Source organism: Eleutherodactylus coqui, chromosome 6, assembly GCF_035609145.1.
Source record: "Eleutherodactylus coqui strain aEleCoq1 chromosome 6, aEleCoq1.hap1, whole genome shotgun sequence".
Classification (NCBI taxonomy): Eukaryota; Metazoa; Chordata; class Amphibia; order Anura; family Eleutherodactylidae; genus Eleutherodactylus; species Eleutherodactylus coqui.
This window is the reverse complement of record NC_089842.1, coordinates 89395884-89416431: the sequence shown is the minus strand read 5'-3', so window position 1 is coordinate 89416431 and position 20548 is coordinate 89395884. Positions and strand designations below refer to the sequence as shown.

Below are 20548 nucleotides of genomic sequence, written 5' to 3'. Positions count from 1 at the left end.
AGCACCACACTACCTCCAACAAAGCACAATCACTGCCTGCATGACACTCCGCTGCCACTTCTCCTGGGTTACGTGCTGCCCAACCCCCCCCCCCCCCCCCGGCACGACCCAGTGTCCACAGCGCACACCAAAGTGTCTCTGCGCAGCCTTCAGCTGCCCTCATGCCACACCACCCTCATGTCTATTTATAAGTGCGTCTGCCATGAGGAGGAACCGCAGGCACACACTGCAGAGGGTTGGCACGGCTAGGCAGCGACCCTCTTTAAAAGGGGTGGGGCGATAGCCCTCAATGCTGTACAGAAGCAATGAGAAATATAATCCTGTGCCACCGCCATCAGGAGCTGCACACGTGGGCATAGCAATGGGGAACCTATGTGCCACACACTATTCATTCTGTCAAGGTGTCTGCATGCCCCAGTCAGACCGCGGTTTTTTATAAATAGTCACAGGGAGGTACAACTCCGCAATGGGAATTCCGTGTGCACCCACAGCATGGGTGGCTCCCAGGAACCCACCGGCTGTACATAAATGTATCCCATTGCAGTGCCCTGGACAGCAGAGCTAACGTCAGATTAAATGCAGGTGGGCTTCGGCCCACACTGCATGCCCCAACCTGACCGGGGTTTTTAATTCATGGACACAGGCAGGTACAACTCCCTATTGTGAAGTCCCTGTGGACCGACAGTATAGGTGGGTGCCAGGAAGCCACCGGCGGTACATAAATATATCCCATTGCAGTGCCCAGCACAGCTGAGGTAATGTCATGTTTAATGCAGGTGGGCTTCGGCCCACACTGCATGCCCCAGTCAGACTGGGGTTCTTTAGAAGTGGACACATGCAGTTACAACTCCGTGTGGACCGACAGCATAGGTGGGTGCCAGGAAGCCACCGGCGGTACATAAATATATCCCATTGCATTGCCCATCACAGCTGAGGTAATGTCATGTTTAATGCAGGTGGGCTTCGGCCCACACTGCATGCCCCAGTCAGACTGGGGTTCTTTAAAAGTGGACACATGCAGTTACAACTCCGTGTGGACCGACAGCATGGGTGGCTCCCTGGAACCCACCGGCGGTAGATAAATATATCCCATTGCATTGCCCATCACAGCTGAGGTAATGTCATGTTTAATGCAGGTGGGCTTTGGCCCATACTGCATGCCCCAGTCAGACTAGGGTTCTTTAGAAGTGGACACATGCAGTTACAACTCCGTGTGGACCGACAGCATGGGTGGGTGCCAGGAAGCCACCGGCGGTACATAAATACATCCCATTGCATTGCCCATCACAGCTGAGGTAATGTCATGTTTAATGCAGGTGGGCTTCGGCCCACACTGCATGCCCCAGTCAGACTGGGGTTCTTTAGAAGTGGACACATGCAGTTACAACTCCGTGTGGACCGACAGCATGGGTGGCTCCCTGGAACCCACCGGCGGTACATAAATATATCCCATTGCAGTGCCCAGCACAGCTGATGTAACATCAGCTTTAATGCAGGTGTGCAAAAAATTAATTGGATTACACTGTAGGCGAGGGCCCCAAAAAATTGGTGTACCAACAGTACTAATGTACCTCAGAAAAATTGCCCCTGCCCAACCAAGAGGGCAGGTGAAACCCATTAATCGCTTTTGTTAATGTGGAGCAGTATATAGAAAAAAGACCCCCGCGCTCCAAGACCAGGAGCTCCGTGACATAAATTAAATACCTTTTATTGCGACGCGTTTCAACGGTACACAGCCGTCTTTCTCAAGCATTAATGCTTGAGAAAGACGGCTGTGTACCGTTGAAACGCGTCGCAATAAAAGGTATTTAATTTATGTCACGGAGCTCCTGGTCTCGGAGCGCGGGGGTCTTTTTTCTATATACTGCTTTGGATATCGGAAGCCTGAAGGCTTTACACCCCGGGACGTCTCTCCTGCTAATACAGGATTGAAGACCAGGATCTATCTTAAGGCAAATGTGGATATCGGGTGCCGGTGGCTCCTTTAATTAGGAGCACACTGTGCACCAGGTGAGTTGTCACTCACCGATTTTTACATTTATTACATGTTTTATGTTCTTTGAGGCGCTGAGACTTTATTTCTTTTGTTAATGTGGCTTAATTTGTAACTAGGCCTGGAGGCAGCCCAGTTAAAATAAAAATTGGTTTAGGTGCAAGTTTCAACGCTTTAATGAGCATTGAAACGTATAAAAATTGTTTACAAAAATTATATGACTGAGCCTTGTGGGCCTAAGAATAATTGCCCGTTCGGCGTGATTACGTCAGGTTTCAGGAGGAGGAGCAGGAGGAGGAGGATGAATAGAATACACAGATTGATGAAGCAGAAATGTCCCCGTTTTTGATGGTGATTGAGAACGATGCTTCCATCCGCGGGTGCAGCCTACGTATTGCTTAGGTATCGCTGCTGTCCGCTGGTGGAGAAGAGAAGTCTGGGGAAATCCAGGCTTTGTTCATCTTGATGAGTGTAAGCCTGTCGGCACTGTCGGTTGACAGGCGGGTACGCTTATTCATGATGATTCCCCCAGCCGCACTAAACACCCTCTCTGACAAGACGCTAGCCGCAGGACAAGCAAGCACCTCCAGGGCATAGAGCGCGAGTTCAGGCCACATGTCCAGCTTCGACACCCAGTAGTTGTAGGGGGCAGAGGCGTCACGGAGGACGGTCGTGCGATCGGCTACGTACTCCCTCACCATCCTTTTACATTGCTCGCGCCGACTCAGCCTTGACTGGGGAGCGGTGACACAGTCTTGCTGGGGAGCCAGAAAGCTGTCAAAGGCCTTAGAGAGTGTTCCCCTGCCTGTGCTGTACATGCTGCCTGATCTCCGCGCCTCCCCTGCTACCTGGCCCTCGGAACTGCGCCTTCTGCCACTAGCGCTGTCGGATGGTAATTTTACCATCAGCTTGTCCGCCAGGGTCCTGTGGTATAGCATCACTCTCGAACCCCTTTCATCTTTGGGTATGAGAGTGCAAAGGTTCTCCTTATACCGTGAGTTGAGCAGTGTGTACACCCAGTAATCCGTAGTGGCCAGAATGCGTGTAACGCGAGGGTCACGAGAAAGGCATCCTAACATGAAGTCAGCCATGTGTGCCAGGGTACCTGTACGCAACACATGGCTGTCCTCACTAGGAAGATCACTTTCAGGATCCTCCTCCTCCTCCGCCCATACACGCTGAAAGGATGACAGGCAAGCAGCATGGGTACCCTCAGCAGTGGGCCAAGCTGTCTCTTCCCCCTCCTCCTCATCCTCCTCATGCTCCTCCTCCTCAACGCGCTGAGATATAGACAGGAGGGTGCTCTGACTATCCAGCGACATACTGTCTTCCCCCACCTCTGTTTCCGAACGCAAAGCGTCTGCCTTTATGCTTTGCAGGGAACTTCTCAAGAGGCATAGCAGAGGAATGGTGACGCTAATGATTGCATCATCACCGCTCACCATCTGGGTAGACTCCTCAAAGTTTCCAAGGACCTGGCAGACGGCTGCCAACCAGGCCCACTCTTCTGTAAAGAATTGTGGGGGCTGACTGCCACTGCGCCGCCCATGTTGGAGTTGGTATTCCACTATAGCTCTACGCTGCTCATAGAGTCTGGCCAACATGTGGAGCGTAGAGTTCCACCGTGTGGGCACGTCGCACAGCAGTCGGTGCACTGGCAGATTAAACCGATGTTGCAGGGTCCGCAGGGTGGCAGCGTCTGTCTTGGACTTGCGGAAATGTGCGCAGAGCCGGCGCACCTTTCCGAGCAGGTCTGACAAGCGTGGGTAGCTTTTCAGAAAGCGCTGAACCACCAAATTAAAGACGTGGGCCAGGCATGGCACGTGCGTGAGGCTACCGAGCTGCAGAGCCGCCACCAGGTTACGGCCGTTGTCACACACGACCATGCCCGGTTGGAGGCTCAGCGGCACAAGCCAGCGGTCGGTCTGCTCTGTCAGACCCTGCAGCAGTTCATGGGCCGTGTGCCTCTTATCTCCTAAGCTGAGTAGTTTCAGCACGGCCTGCTGATGCTTGCCCACCGCTGTGCTGCCACGCCGCGCGGCACCGACTGCTGCCGACGTGCTGCTGCTGACACATCTTGATTGCGAGACAGAGGTTGCGGAGGAGGAGGAGGGTGGTTTAGTGGAGGAAGCATACACTGCCAGAGATACCACCACCGAGCTGGGGCCCGCAATTCTGGGGGTGGGTAGGACGTGAGCGGTCCCAGGCTCTGACTCGGTCCCAGCCTCCACTAAATTCACCCAATGTGCCGTCAGGGAGATATAGTGGCCCTGCCCGCCTGTGCTTGTCCACGTGTCCGTTGTTAAGTGGACCTTGGCAGTAACCGCGTTGGTGAGGGCGCGTACAATGTTGCGGGAGACGTGGCCGTGCAGGGCTGGGACGGCACATCGGGAAAAGTAGTGGCGACTGGGAACTGAGTAGCGCGGGGCCGCCGCCGCCATCATACCTTTGAAAGCCTCCGTTTCCACAACCCTATACGGCAGCATCTCCAGGCTGATAAATTTGGCTATGTGCACGTTTAACGCTTGAGCGTGCGGGTGCGTGGCGGCGTACTTGCGCTTGCGCTCCAACACTTGCACTAGCGACGGCTGGACGGTGCGCTGACAGACATTGGTGGATGGGGCCGAGGACAGCGGAGGTGAGGGTGTGGGTGCAGGCCGGGAGACTGTAGTGCCTGTGTCCTGAGAGGGGGGTTGGATCTCAGTGGCAGGTTGGGGCACAGGGGGAGAGGCAGTGGTGCAAACCGGAGGCGGTGAACGGCCTTCGTCCCACCTTGTGGGGTGCTTGGCCATCATATGTCTGCGCATGCTGGTGGTGGTGAGGCTGGTGGTGGTGGCTCCCCGGCTGATCTTGGCGCGACACAGGTTGCACACCACTGTTCATTGGTCGTCTGCACTCTCAGTGAAAAACTGCCAGACCTTTGAGCACCTCGGCCTCTGCAGGGTGGCATGGCGCGAGGGTGCGCTTTGTGAAACAGTTGGTGGATTATTCGGTCTGGCCCTGCCTCTACCCCTGGCCACCGCACTGCCTCTTCCAACCTGCCCTGCTGCTGCCCTTGCCTCCCCCTCTAAAGACCTGTCCACAGTAGGCGTAGCAAACCAGGTGGGGTCAGTCACCTCATCGTCCTGCTGCTCTTCCTCCGAATCCTCTGTGCGCTCCTCCCTTGGACTTACTCCAATTACTACAACCTGAGCGATAGACAACTGTGTCTCATCGTCATCGTCCTCCTCACCCACTGAAAGCTCTTGAGACAGTTGCCGGAAGTCCCCAGCCTCATCCCCCGGACCCCGGGAACTTTCCAAAAGTTGGGCATCGGTCACGACAAACTCCTCCAGTGGGAGAGGATTCAGAACCATTGCTGCCCATTCTGGGCAGGGGCCCGAGAACAGTTCCTGAGAGTCTGCCTGCTCCTCAGAATGTGTCATTGTAATGGAGTGAGGAGGCTGGGAGGAAGGAGGAGCAGCAGCCAGAGAATTCAGAGTTGCAGCAGTGGACGGCGCAGAACTCTGGGTGGTCGATAGATTGCTGGATGCACTTTCTGCCATCCACGACAGGACCTGCTCACACTGCTCATTTTCTAATAAAGGTCTACCACGTGGACCCATTAATTGTGAGATGAATGTGGGGACGCCAGAAACGTGCCTCTCTCCTAATCCCGCAGCAGTCGGCTGCGATACACCTGGATCAGGAGCTCGGCCTGTGCCCACACCCTGACTTGGGCCTCCGCATCCTCGCCCGCGTCCACGTCCTCTACGCCTACCCCTACCCCTCAGCATGGTGTATTACCAGTAGTGCAGAAATAGAACGCTGTAATTAAATGTGCCGCTTATTGGCCTGTGGTTGGAGGCTGACTTCGCTTACGGAACGCACAGCAGAGCCATGAAAGAATTTTGCGCAAGCCTGCTGTAACACTAAGCTGGCTGCGTATGAATTAGGACAACTACCCCCAGCAGAGACGCAGTATACTCAGGACGGTCACAGGCAGCCCAAATAGATTTTTTTCCCCAAAATTTTTTGGAAAAGACCACTGCCTATATAGAGACTGTATATGTCTTCTATCCCTGCCTCACCACTACTGGCCCTGGACTATGTAAAATTACTGCAGACTGTTTCACTGTGGACAGGAATACAGCGGTGATGTGACGGTCAACGCAGAGCCAGGAAAGAATTTTGCGCAAGCCTGCTGTAACACTTAGCTGGCTGCGTATGAATTAGGGCAACTACCCCCAGCAGAGACGCAGTACACTCAGGACGGTCACAGGCAGCCCAAATAGATTTTTTTTCCCAAATTTTTTTGGAAAAGCCCACTGCCTATATAGACTGTATATGTCTTCTGCCCCTGCCTCACCACTACTGGCCCTGGACTATGTAAAATTACTGCAGACTGTTTCACTGTGGGCAGGAATACAGCGGTGATGTGACGGTCAATGCAAAGCCAGGAAAGAATTTTGTGCAAGCGTGCTGTAACACTTAGCTGGCTGCGTATGAATTAGGACAACTACCCCCAGCAGAGACGCAGTACACTGAGGACGGTCACAGGCAGCCCAAATAGAATTTTTTTCCCAAATTTTTTTTGGAAAAGACCACTGCCTATATAGACTGTATATGTCTTCTGTCCCTGCCTCACCACTACTGGCCCTGGACTATGTAAAATTACTGCAGGACGCAATGCTCTGGATGGCCGATATACAAAAAAAAAAAAAAAAAGTGCAACACTGCAAAAAGCAGCCTCAACAGTACTGCACACGGTCAGATGTGGCCCTGAGAAGGACCGTTGGGGTTCTTGAAGCCTAAAATAACTCCTAACACTCTCCCTATAGCAACTCCAGCAAGACAGCACTTTCCCTGAACAATGTCAGAATGCATCTGTGGCGAGCCGCGGAAGGGGCAGATTTATATACTCGGGTGACACCTGATCTCGCCAGCCACTCACTGCAGGGGGGTGGTATAGGGCTTGAACGTCGCAGGGGGAAGTTGTAATGCCTTCCCTGTCTTTCTATTGGCCAGAAAAGCACGCTAACGTCTCAAAGATGAAAGTGAAAGTAACTCGAACATCGCGTGGTGCTCGCCTCGAGTAACGAGCATCTCGAACACGCTAATACTCGAACGAGCATCAAGCTCGGACGAGTACGTTCGCTCATCTCTAGTACAGAGGAGTAGAGGGGCAACTATCAGAGATTAACCCCACCTATACCTAGATAGCTAGCCATAGTACAGAGCAGTGGAGGTTCGACCCGTGTGGGCATCTCATAGGCTATATTGAGCCATTTTTGGTCTCCATTTCTCATGACCAGTTCTGTTTCTGAAACCAATTTTGGTTCCTGATGAGTCATACATGACAAAATGCATAGAACTTGTTATATAGAACGATATATTCACAGAACAGAGCGACATGTACAACAGCCGTTGTGCTAAGTGTATACACAATTTTACCCGAATATCAGTAGTCTATCTACGTGGGAACCGGCATATTTTTATCGCAGCATTATAGATAGAGAACTATCACTGATGGGTATTAGTCCGGTCGCGCTCTATAGTGACTTAAATGGACACACGTTTATCACTCTAATACTAATCCAAATACACAGGACCGCATTGCCCTGGGCGGTTCCATTGTGTATTTTTGGACATTTCTTCAATACTAGCTTGTAGCCTAAATTGGAGAAGTATATTTGTTTGTGGTCTTTTCATGTTGGTCCCAAATATAGGACCTTTTAATCATTAAATAAATCAATAAAGGTTACGTTTTAGGGGTCCCACCCAGTAATTACTTAATTCCCCTCCTGGGGCCTTTCCGCTTCAGTGACTACTTAAAAAGTGAAAGATGGGAGCATTTACACACAACGATTATCACTCAAACAATGGCTTTGAGCGATAATTGTTGCGTGTAAATAGTCTTTTACACACATAGTTTAATTGATGTCCACTTTGCAGAGCCATACTCATTATATTTACTGCATACCCCAATCACCCCTTTGCTGGAAGAGCAAAGGAAGAAAGCAGGGCAGCAGACTAGAAAATCACTAAGACACCTCCCTCACTACTCTAAACTATTACCATTCTTAGGCAAACTATATTTCCAAAACGGAAGCGTTTAAGATAAATGTCAACAGTGGAAGACAATACGTAGGTTTTATCACGGTGGGAGACATATTCACTAAGAACAATGTGCATATATTAACATTCTCAGAGATCTAACTGCAGTTTCTTCCATTACATGCAAGCGGTCAGATACTCAACTTCAGTACTAAGGATCTTGACCACCTAGAATATTCCAGACCCCCTGACTTACGTTTTAACTACTTTACAACCCTCTCTTTGTAAAATATCTCTTCACAATCAATTGCACTCTAACATAGATTATTCTCTCTCCAACAAAGAGGTTGCATAATAGCTGAGATCATTTCCAAATCTGTCTGATAAAGGCATCCTAGGTTTCATCTTCAAAGCAACCAGATGGTTGTATTCTGCCATGTACACCAATATAGCATTAAAGATAGTCTACAGGGCTTATAACTTTCCCTCCCACAGCCACAATATGAATAGCAACAAATACCCTAGATGTCCACAATGCTCATTCCCAGAGGCAGACTTTTAATGTCTGGGCATACTTGGTCATCACTTTTTGGACTCAGGTTATGATGTTATGTACAAAAAACACATCTGGCACCATTAGAACAAGCCTTGATAGATTGGGACATATTTGGCTGATTTGCAGCTACTGCACAACTAACACCAACAGAACAACAACTGTATCTCATTTCAGTTTCCACTTGTAAGGCAGTTTTGCAGGAATGGCTCACACCAAACTCAATCATTAGGTGCTTATTTCTCACACAGCTGTCCTATATATTTAGAATGGACTGAATACAGGCAACCTTACATAAGGAACAGACAGTTAGGCAACTTTTCACGCTCTGGTGGACTATTATCAACACATTACTGTCTAGAATTCAAAACAAACTACACTCATGTGTTCAGTATACAACGTGGTACCTAGAACAAACAACAATTTTGTGAGTGTCACTACCTTATACGGCCCTCAGAGAGCGGTGCAAAAAGATGGTGACAGAGTCTCTTGAATGATTTTTTTTTTATATAAAATTGTTTTAAATGTTGATCCAAGTGTCAGCTGTCAAAAAATCTGTTAAGTTCTCCCGAATGGTGGCCAGCCTAAAATTAGCATTACATGGGGCAAAGTATGGCTGGAGCATTATTAATATTCATCGTCAGTGGTATGGGAACATACAGATACTGCCTAGTGGCTCATTGTGGTGTTTTTTGCTAGGTAACGTCTTGTGTATATTTGGTAACTATCTAGTAAGTTTAGTGCATGGAAACAAAGGCAAAAACATATTCAATAGACTCTAAGGGACTCCATAATGATTCATTATATGGGGAATCTTTAATTATACTTAAAGGGGTTCTTTGCAGGGGCTTAGCAAAAGATTCATGGAGCCCCACGCAATTTTGCCTATCACTTCTAGCAGCATCATTAGCTGACCTTTTAAGCGATTCATCAATGCATCACAAGCCTCGAAAAATATACTGTATATATACATTGAAGACAACATAAGATAAACCTTTATACTATGTTAGGCTCAGATACAGTAGCTTGGCTCTAGTGTACTTCTAATATTGAACTTAGCATATAATGGTCAGATACTAGTTCTACACAGTATTAGCAATTGCAGTGCAGTTACCTCCAGTGATCACAGGTGATGGTGTATTTGATTGATATCATTCAGACTGCAATGACGACTTTTTTCAGCCACCAATCATCTCTACAGAATTTGCAACACAGACATCTTTGGCTCCATGCTTTCCTACCACACACCACATCCCCACACTATTCACAAACCTCCTGCTGCCCCTTTTAATAATGCTAACCAGCTTTAACTTCTAAATAAGTAATCTCACAGACTGCTCGCCATGCTGCCCTCTCTCACGGACTGTTACTCAAAAACTACTGTACAGATCTACACAGCAGACACATCCCTGTAACCAGTATAACTGGCAGTGCCTTATGGTGCTCTCAGTGAAGGACGCAAAAACATGGTGAGAGAGTCTGTTTAAAGGGGTTTTCCAAGTTGTTTTTTTGTAGAGATTTGGGCCCATATCTCCAAAACTATATAAAATCAATATATTCCCCATGGAACCAGTTTTCAGCAGTCCAGCACTCCAGCATTTGACAGAATGGCCAGAAGATCCAGTGACGTCTAATAAATCTGTCACGTGGGCTTCTAATATAGAAGTCCCAGCAGGTTTACAGAATATTATCAGTGACGTCCCCATCAGGTCTTCTATTGCTTGCAGCGGTCACATGGGTAATCAGACTTGTGACCACTGCAGCCCAAAGCAAACAGAAGACGGGAGCAGTCCAGCAGTGGAAGAGGAGTACTGTGGGGTTTTTTAGTTGGAAAACCCCTTTAATTCTCTGCATACATGGGGTCTGGACCGCGTGAAAGCTTCCCAACGAATGTAGAAAATATCAGGGACACGGCTACCCTTTCCTTTACCTGGGGGCAATAATTCAGTTTGCCCCTTTAGCTCTGTATCTAAATACCCTGATGTTACTGCACCTCCTGCTGTCCACATTGCCTGCCAGCAGCACCTCTGTGAATATGTATATGAATATATAGAAAATCTGTAACGCTTTCCATAAAGCTTCACTTAGAAATCTATTAGGATACAAATCTGCATTAGTTTCCATTTGACTTTCAAAGTAGAAAATCAAGTTTCCCTTGTCAACTTATGCCAGAAGTAACAGGTTCAGCATCACAAAGAACCAGTAGAGCGGATGGGGTAGATGGGGGGGGGGGGGATTAAGGAAAGGTGAAAGAAGAGAAATACGAGCGGCGACAGTTGAGGTAGAAGGAATACAACAAAAAATACCTTGGGAATTAGTGAGGGAGGTGGCGGTGATGTCACATTTTACTTGCGCCCTCCCAGTTAGTGTTCACGTTCTGTATAAATAGCAAAAGCTGACCTCAATTGCCACAGCTCACAGAACATCCTCACCTGAGACAACTCTGCGGATCAAGTAAGTGTCAGCTCTTCAGACCACTGTCCTATGCGTGTGCTCCAGGCTTCACTTTTACATTGGATGCAGCTCCTTACAGAATTGTACTTTTTGAGCTGAGAATTATCTTCCGTTTTTCTATATATTCTGATCCCTTGGAATCCTACAGATGGGCAATTGCTATAAATGGACCCTTGGATAAAGACTCCGGATCAGGAATTGTGACATTTTGCTAATCGTTTGGAGATTTGGGGGCTGATTTATGAAATGGAGCAGTTGCCAACAGAAACCAATCAGGTTCCAGCTCCATTTTTTACTATGAAGGCTGCAACCTGATTGGTTGCAATCAGCAACTTTTTCCAATATTCCTTTGCTCCGGTTTTGATAATCTCTGCAGTTTTTTCCAGGCCATACTGTAGAAAAATAATAGCGCTAAGATGCCAGAGCCGGCATAGAGAACTTTTCCGTGTTGAGATTTTTCATCTACGTAGTTATTCAGTGTCAATGGGCAAATGCATTAGTAATGTTTATGGTCGGATTACATTGCTCATAGTTTTCTTAGTCCCTGCTGATCGTGTCCTGCTGTTGGGTGTAGAGTCATAAGTAGGCTGCGTATACATAGGGAGACATTGTGTTTGTAAAGATCTTACAATGAGTCTTGTATTTTCTATGATTATCACTTCGTATAGAACAATCCAAATCAAAGCCAGCATATTCAGATCATTGTTCGCTGGAGAAAAAAAGTACATTTTTCCTGTCACATTGCCGCCTAACATGACGGAATTCCTTGATGAAGCCCACTGTAAATCAAAGGGGTGAATTGGGCATTGTTGGATGTGTTGTACAAAGGATCCAGTAGAGCGACGTGACTTCTAAAAGGAACCCATGACACCCATATGAACCGAACCTTACATGGGTGTTGTCTTTCTATACTGATGAGCAAAGAAAGACATAAAGAACTTATGTGATGCGCATTTTTAATTAATTAATTGAAACATTTCCACGATATTCAATAATTAAGAAACTGTCAGTAATGTCAAGAAAAATACAGATATCTTAATAATAATCAATTTACAACATCTAAAATGTTTATAGGACCATCAGTTCCAATTTTTGTATGTCTGTACTCCAGTCCAGTCCTGAGGGGGTTAACTTCACCTTCAAATGCTTTTGGAAAATAAGTTATTTGCATTTGACTCCATTTATGTTCACTCTCTTATTTACCGGGTCATTGCCAGTACAGTATTTACCATAGCGGGGAGTTAATAAGCAAACAGTTCAGTGCAGCTTGCAACTTTCAACCAATCCCTCCATGTAATGCAGTAATATGTAATAGATTTTCGGCTCACTCACACAAGTGTATGACGGTCGCAAAAAAAAAAACGCAGCATGTACTATTTTGGTGCATATTACATGGGTAATATGCACCAGTGTAGGCAGTGGGAATTTAACATATGTAGCAAATACACATTACATGTGTGTTTGCTGTTAACTGTGTATATTATGCATGCAATATGCAGGGAACATACGCCCATGTGTGTGAGCCTTCTTTGGTTTCCTTCGTACTTTGTAACTCTGTAATCATGAATCTAGGAAATCTGTCAACCTGTGGGGTACAAAGAAAGAGAGGTGGTCTGCAGTACAATCGCATCATTAATAGCACCAAAACCCCTAATCTTAGACTGGGGCGGGGTGGATGTGGTTGGTTGTGGTTTGTACAACACTTCTCATTGTCGAAAGTTAATTCTGTCAATGTAATTACTGTATATTCTTGTCTTCCAGATCACAATGTCTTATCCAGTCACTGTTCAACCCCAAGCCATACAAGGGTATGGCGTCCGTAGCAGTCAGTGGAGCTCTGACGTCATGGACTGCTGTGAGGACATGGGAATCTGTAAGTCCTCATGGGTGGATGTTCAAAAAAGTTCTTTTTTTCTTTTGAGAGCTAAAAATGTTGGCAAATCACTAAAGCAAATAAATGTAGATGTACGGAGGTAGGCTGGTTAATAATGGATATAGACAGCCCATAGTGTTAATCTATATCAAGTAGGAGCTACATACTCATGTACTTTGAAAGCGCTGCTGAATAAGTTGATGCTATGCAAAGATTATTATTACATACTTACGTACATCACCACATTTACAAGAGGAGACGTATATATAAGGCTTCATCTGCCATACGTCATCTTCGGAGCACAACTAAATATTCCCAGGGGCGTAACTATAGAGGATGCAGGGGATGCGGTTGCACCTGGGCCCTGGAGCCTTAGGGGGCCCATAAGGTCTCTCTTCTCCATATAGGGAGCCCAGTACTATGAGTAAAGCATTATAGTTGAAGGCCCTATTACAAGTTTTGCATCGGGGCCCGGGAGCTTCAAGTTACGCCTCTGCATATTCCTATTGTTAAATGTTTCAAGAAGAGGCATTGAAACAATACGAACATTACTAAAATATAAACTCGCTGTTTGTTCCAAGAAGCCCAAGATATAGTTGGGAGTTCTCAACAAATGCGATGCCTCATATATCTTATATTCTGCTATAAGCAGTCACATATATCGTATTTAACCCATTCGGATATTCCTTTTGTTTAGGTCTTTGTGGGACATTTGTTCCTTGCATTCTGGGATGTAGAGTGGCCTCAGACTTTGGAGAGTGCTGCTGCTTGCCATTCCTATTTGGCACTACGGTTGCCATGCGGACAGGCATCAGGGAAAGATATGGCATCCCGGTAAGTTTTATTTAGAAAAGTATCTTAAGTGGCTGTCATATCTGTGGGATCGATCCAAGTCTTAAAGGGGTTGTCCCGCGGCAGCAAGTGGGTCTATACACTTCTGTATGGCCATATTAATGCACTTTGTAATGTATATTGTGCATTAATTATGAGCCATACAGAAGTTATAAGAAGTTTTTCACTTACCTGCTCCGTTGCTAGCGTCCTCGTTTCCATGGAGCCCGTCTAATTTTCGGCGTCTAATGGCCAAATTAGACGCGCTTGCACAGTCCGGGTCTTCTTCTTTCCTCAATGGGGCCGCTCGTGCTGGATGGCGGCTCCGTGTAGCTCCGCCCCGTCACGTGCCGATTCCAGCCAATCAGGAGGCTGGAATCGGCAATGGACCGCACAGAAGCCCTGCGGTCCACCGAGGGAGAAGATCCCGGCGGCCATCTTCAACCGGTAAGTAAGAAGTCACCGGAGCGCGGGGATTCAGGTAAGCACTCTCCGGTGTTCTTTTTTAACCCCTGCATCGGGGTTGTCTCGCGCCGAATGGGGGGGGGGGGTTGAAAAAGAAAAAAAAAACGTTTCGGCGCGGGCCAACCTCTTTAAGGTGAAAAAAAAATTTACAACAGCAGAAAAGTGGATAATATTTTACAAATTCTCCTCAACATACTTTTTTTTTTAATGACTTGTTATGCAGATTTTAAATCCGAATTATGTCAATTTATGCTGTGGATTTTCACCCTGGATTTCATAGTGAATTCCGCAGCACATCCCGGAGCAAAATCTGCAACATGTCAACATGTAATCTGCCTTTTTGTGTGCCAAATCCTTTAACCCCTTAGTGACTAGCCGATTTTGCACCTTCATGACCAAGTTATTTAAAAAAAAAAAAAACTTTATTTTTTGCTTGACATAGTTATGTGAAATCTTGTTTTTTAAGTGGGACAAGTTGTATTTTTTTAATTGCACCACTTTGGGGAACGTGTAATGGGATGTAAAAAAAATACAAATTTAACCACTGCTTTTTGGGTTTATTTTAATTGGCATTCAACGTGTGATAAAAAAAGTGACAATCTTATTCTCTGGATCAGCAGGATAACGGTGATACCAAGTTTATATAGTTTTTTGCGTCTTACTACTTTCACACACTAAAAATACTTAAAAAATAAAATAGTTTCTCAGTCGCAGCATTACAAGACCTGGAACAGTAATAGTTTTTCATCAACAGAGTTGTATAAGGACGTATTTTTTGCGAGATGACCTGTATTTTTACTACTACCATTTTCGATTGACCACAGGTGGCTTTTTGATCACTTTTTAATCCGCTTTTTGGGAGGCAGGTGTAGCAAAAAAAACCCAGCAATTTTACAATGCTTTTTTTTTTTTTACTTTACAGCATTCATTGTGTGGCATAAATAACCTTCTACCTTCATACTGCAGGTCAATAGGATTGCAGTGATACTAAATTTATGTAGTTTTTTTAGATCCTTTACTATTTTTATACAATGAAAATTGAATTTGCATTGCCGCATTCCAAGACCCATAGCTTTTGTATTTTTCCACCTATGGAGTTATGTGATGTCTTGTTTTTTGCAGGAGGAGTTGTAGTTTTTATTGATACTATTTTGGGGTACATGCAACTTTTTGATCACTTTTTAGAAACATAACTTTGACAGCAAAAAAGTACACAGGTTCCATCCTGTCAGCCCTTATGTTATTTCCTTCCTAGTTCTCTCTTAGGACAGATCTAGGCTCATCCCAGGCAGCTTGAATTCATTTATTGTTGTTATTCCAAACACGTCTGCTGGATGTTTTTTCCAAGCATCTACTACTCTTTCTGACATTGTTGAGATTTTTCCCCCAAGTAATCTCAGATTGTGCCCCCTTGTTCTAGTGTTCAGTTTTCTAAACTAAGCACTTCCCTCCTGAAACGTATATATAACTTTAACTTTTTTAACAGTTTTTAAAAAGTTTTGATCATGCGCCCCCTTTTCCTACTTTCCTCCACTCTTTAAAAATTAAGTTATTCAAGTCTTTTCTGATAAGTTTTATTTTTGAGACCTTCCACCATTTCTGTAGCCCATCTTTGGACTCTATTTTGTCAATGTTTTTCTGTAGATGATATCTCCAGAACTGAGCACAGTAGTATTTCAGATGTGCTCTCACTAGAGCTCTATACAGTGGGATCACAATCTTCATCTTTCTACTGGTCATGCCTCTAGTTATGCAGTCAAGCAGACCACTTGCTTTCTTTGCTGCCTGACTGCACTGTGGACTCAATTTGAGGTGGTCAGAAATCAGAACCCCCTAAATCTTTCTCTTCTAGAGTCCAAATAAAACAGAAGACCCGATATAGGATACTCTGAGGATTAACACTGAACTCCAGTTACCTTTGTTTTGACCATTTATTCCATAAAGCTAAATATTTTTCCATGTTCAATACACCACCAGGAATATCAACCCTATTGTACATTTTTGTGTTATAAGCAAACACTCAACCCTTATCTGTAAAAGGGATGGGTACAACTTTGGCAATTCCCTAATCATCAGGAACATTAGCTGTAAAAGGCACTGAGTAAACAAATAAGGCCTTATGTCCATGGGCGGATTGGATTCCGTATTGGGGAAGGCCGCAGTGGAATCCGACCCTTCCCGCGGCCGAGGACACCGATTACCCGACGGGGTCTTCTGCTGTTTTTTTATCTTCTTCACTGCGGATGTGTGCAGGCACGCCGACACACATGCGCAGTAGGAGTTTTTCTTTTCAAAACTCCTGCTTTCCCGCAGAGTCTGTGGCTTGTCCACAATGTCAATTGTGGATGGCCCGCGGATTGGATGGCTTCAAAAAGGTCTACAAAACAGATCTGCATGCTTTAATTCAGCTGTGAACGCCCATGTTTCTCTATGGGCTACTGGACTGCGGATCGTCCGTGCAGATTCTGCAATTAAATTCTGCCCATGGACATGGGGCCTTAGTTGGAGGTGCAGAAATTACAGATTGGAGTTTTGTAAGAACTCTGGGGTGGTTGCCATTTAGATCCATCGCATTATTCAACTTTAAACGTCTAAGTTCACTTACAGCATCACCCTCCCAAAACACTAGAACTGAGCCCTTACAACCAGAAGTACTACCAGGCCTAAACATATCACTCTGAAAACCAGTTTCTGAAAATACTGAACAAAAGTAGCTATTCATATGGTTAGCAATGGTATTATCTCCCTTAATATAGTTAAGGGATGCTCGGGTCCGCGTTATTCAAGTCGAGCTTTTCGTAAAATTCGAGAGCTCTACTCAAGTAACAAACCCCATTGACTACAATGGGAGACTCAAGCATTGTTGTATGTAGGACGCCAGGTCCCGAGCTTTTTTTTTCTTGATTCGTGTGTTCTCTCTCTCTCTCCCTCCCCCTCTCCTTCTCCCTCTCCCTCTCTCTCCCCCTGCCTGCCAGCCAAAAAATTTGCCATTGACGCGCGCACTGTGTGGCAGCGGGGAGGGGCCAAAACTGGCACGTCACAGCGGGGAGGAGCCAAAAACTGGGGCGGGGTCGAACACGGCCTGATACTCATTAGAGTAACAAGCACTATCGAGTAGGCTAATACTCGAACGAGCATCAAGCTCGGCAGAGTACGCTCGCTCAACTCTAGTAGCCATGCATTAAACTCAGAAGCAACCTGCCTAGTTTATCTGTTTACAGACCAGAAAAACCACTAAAAATGTAATTGGACCTGTTGTCTTACAAAGCTTATATATTTTTTGTGAGGCAGACACATGAAAGATAGCAATTCTGACATTTTTAAAAATGATTTTTCACCTCGTTCACCATGTGGGATAAATAACTAAGTATTTTAATTGCTCGGACCATCACAAGTGCTGTGATACCTATTATGTGTATATTTATTGGCATTATAATTTAAAAAGTATTCTGCAAAGGAATGTTTTCTTTTTTAAATTTTACAGTGGATTTTTTATTTTTTACTAAACTTTATTGAACTTTTTTAACACTATTTTAAGTCCCTGAAGGCAATTATTCGATCACTAGCATAGTGCACTGAATTAAGGTCCATTTAGACACAATGATTATCGCTCACAATTCACTCGGAGTCGTTTTTTGAGCGATAATCGTTGTGTCTAAATGTGCCCATCTTTCAGTTTTCTGCGGAATGACGGTCTTGAGTCCGGCTTGAAAACCATAGTTTGGCAGAACAGCTAATAAGCAGGATTGCATGCTGTGCTCTGCCCCCGGGCAGGGGGGGGGGGGGGAGGGGAGCTGATAACATTGTACCAGAACAAAAGGAATGTAATCAAGAAACATCGGGTGGTCTGTGGTTCCCTGACTACAGCTCCCAGTGGCTCACAAGCTACTACTTGGAACTAATAGGCATTAGTACCAAGTACGGTAGTAGTTTATGCAAAGTGATTGCGCACAAGCGATTTTTTAAACGATCATCTTTGCAGTGTAAATGCAACCTTTCTTCTGTAATGCAGTATACTATGCATATGATATCAGCCTATTAGACTCTGCTGGAGACAGGGTGTGATAGACTGAGTGACATGGCAGACAAGGCAACCCATTAGTACCTTGTGATCGAATTGCAAAGTGCTGATGTGTGACAGTGGGAGCCCCTATTGATCGTGGCATGTAAGGGGTTAAACGGTCAGGAAAAGGGGGTTTTCCACTCCCAGCCATAACAGCACAAGCTCATCTGTCAAAAGATTGGATGGGCAGGAGCTTTAAACTCACGCTGTATGCTTACAATAATGCGGGTTTAAAGCCCAGGAGCAGCAGGGTTAATACTCATCATGGATTCCATTTACCTTTCTAATGTGTCGCTTATATTTTGTATTACAGGGAAGTATCTGTGACGATTGGGTATGCCTCGCATTCTGCGGCCAATGTACCCTCTGTCAGATGGCCCGTGAGTTGAAAGCCAGGAGATGATAGTACCCTATAAAGGTTTTACTTTTGAAGATATGCTGAGTGTCAATGGACTGTTATGATAGAGTGCTGTGATATCGTCTCTGGTTGGAGTTGGAGTGATGTGACTTCTGACCATTTCATCTTTTACATAATCTCCCATATGGAAGAAAGAAGCATTTTACTATATACATTCTATACATTACTCAAGAAGCCCCTACACATTTACTCATTGCTCTAATGACAATTATTCCAATATTTAGAAAGTTTTCTTAACTTCTGGTATCTCTCAATGTAACGTGTGACATTCTCTTGTAGCGCAATCAACTCTCAAGTTGCTTTTAAGCGGAACGATTATCATTCATAATTCCACAATCCAGCAATAATCGTTCAGTATAAACGCACGCCCCAACTGAACGACAAACGGAAAGTCTTTCACTTCTCGTTCATCATTGAGTTTCTGCATGCAGCAAACGGAAGGATATACTGTTCAGTGTAAACAGGCCATCCTTCACTTATGAATGACTGCCTACTTCCTGTGAATGGAGGCAGGCGGCCCATAACGATCCCCGGCCACTTCGCCTCCATTCAGTCAGCGACGATTGTTCCTGTGCACGATTATTGCTGGGCCGACCTGTTGGGCAACTGCTCCCGACATATGGTCCTGTGTAGAAGCACCCTAACCTGTGGATCTCTTGATGTTGTGAAGCTGCAGCTCCCAGAATGCGTCTGTCCGGGCATGCTGCTTCACAATAGCCGGAAAGCAACAAATTGGAGATCATTGCTGCAGGGTGCAGTAAAATTTGCCCATTCCTGTGTATAATGTTAACATTTCCATTTTGATACTCCTTTTGTAATTAAGATCTTTATGTATTTGCAGTGTATAAAATATTCTAATTAAAAATTTTACAAAAACGTTCATTGAATCAATCATGCTTTTTACAAGCTACTAAGGAAACAAGCGCATATATAACAACTCCCTAATGTTCGTCTCATAGCAGCATTGCTCCTCAACGCTAACCAGATGGACATTTTCCATGTAGGACATCATAAGGGTGGCATCAATATGGGTTATTCTATTATCCCAGAAGAACGATTTGGACAAAATTCTTCTTTGGTGCTCAAGACAAATTCTATATGAATGATATTTAAAGAGAACTATTTAACCCCTTAAGGGCTCCCACCCACTGGCGATTTTTTCTTTCTTGCGCTGCGAGAGCACGTGAAAAATCTTGCATCGCAAGAAAGAGGCCGGTATAGAACCGGCATATCGCAAGTGCTTTCAATGGGGCTAGCGACAGCAGCGCTAGCCCCATTGAAAGCAATAGAATAGAATGCCGCGGTCTTCTGCCACAGCTGTGACAGCTGTGGCAGGAGTTTCCTTCATTCCCGTGGGGACCGCGGGGATGAAAGAATCCTCTGCCACAGCTGTCACAGCTGTCACAGCTGTGGCAGAAGTCCACGGCATTCTATTCTATTGCTTTCAGTGGGATCGGCACTGCTGCCGATCCCATTGAAATCAATGGTTTCAGCAAGCCCTGCGGAATGATTATCGGGGAAGGGCTTGAAATATAAGCCCTTACCCAATAATCATCAATAAGTGTGAAAATTTTTTTTTAAAATTATACTCACCTCTCCTGCTCTCAGCCGCGTCCTCCTGCTGGCTCCCTGGCGCTGCTACTGAGCTCTTTCAGCAGTCGGGGATTTATGAATGAATAGCTAAGGGCTATGTGTGATTGGCTGAGTGCTCAGCCAATAGCTAAGCAGTAGCTGCTATTGGCTGAGCCCTCAGCCAATCTGCACAGCCCTTTCAGGAGGCGGGGATTTTTAAATCCCCGACTGCTCAAAGAGCTCAGTAGCAGTGCCAGGGAGCCAGCAGGAGGACGCGGCTGAGAGCAGGA

The 20548-nt window shown here is 45.7% G+C and overlaps 1 protein-coding gene across 1 annotated transcript; it reads left to right on the top strand.

The window, feature by feature from the left end:
- The first annotated feature begins 10889 nt into the window (after positions 1-10889).
- Positions 10890-19566, top strand: LOC136632347 (cornifelin homolog). The gene is made up of 4 exons (XM_066607152.1): positions 10890-11036; positions 12798-12909; positions 13607-13743; positions 18582-19566. The coding sequence occupies exons 2-4, from the start codon at positions 12804-12806 to the stop codon at positions 18669-18671; spliced, it is 333 nt and encodes a 110-aa protein (XP_066463249.1). The 5' UTR covers positions 10890-11036; positions 12798-12803; the 3' UTR covers positions 18672-19566.
- The last annotated feature ends 982 nt before the right edge of the window (positions 19567-20548 follow it).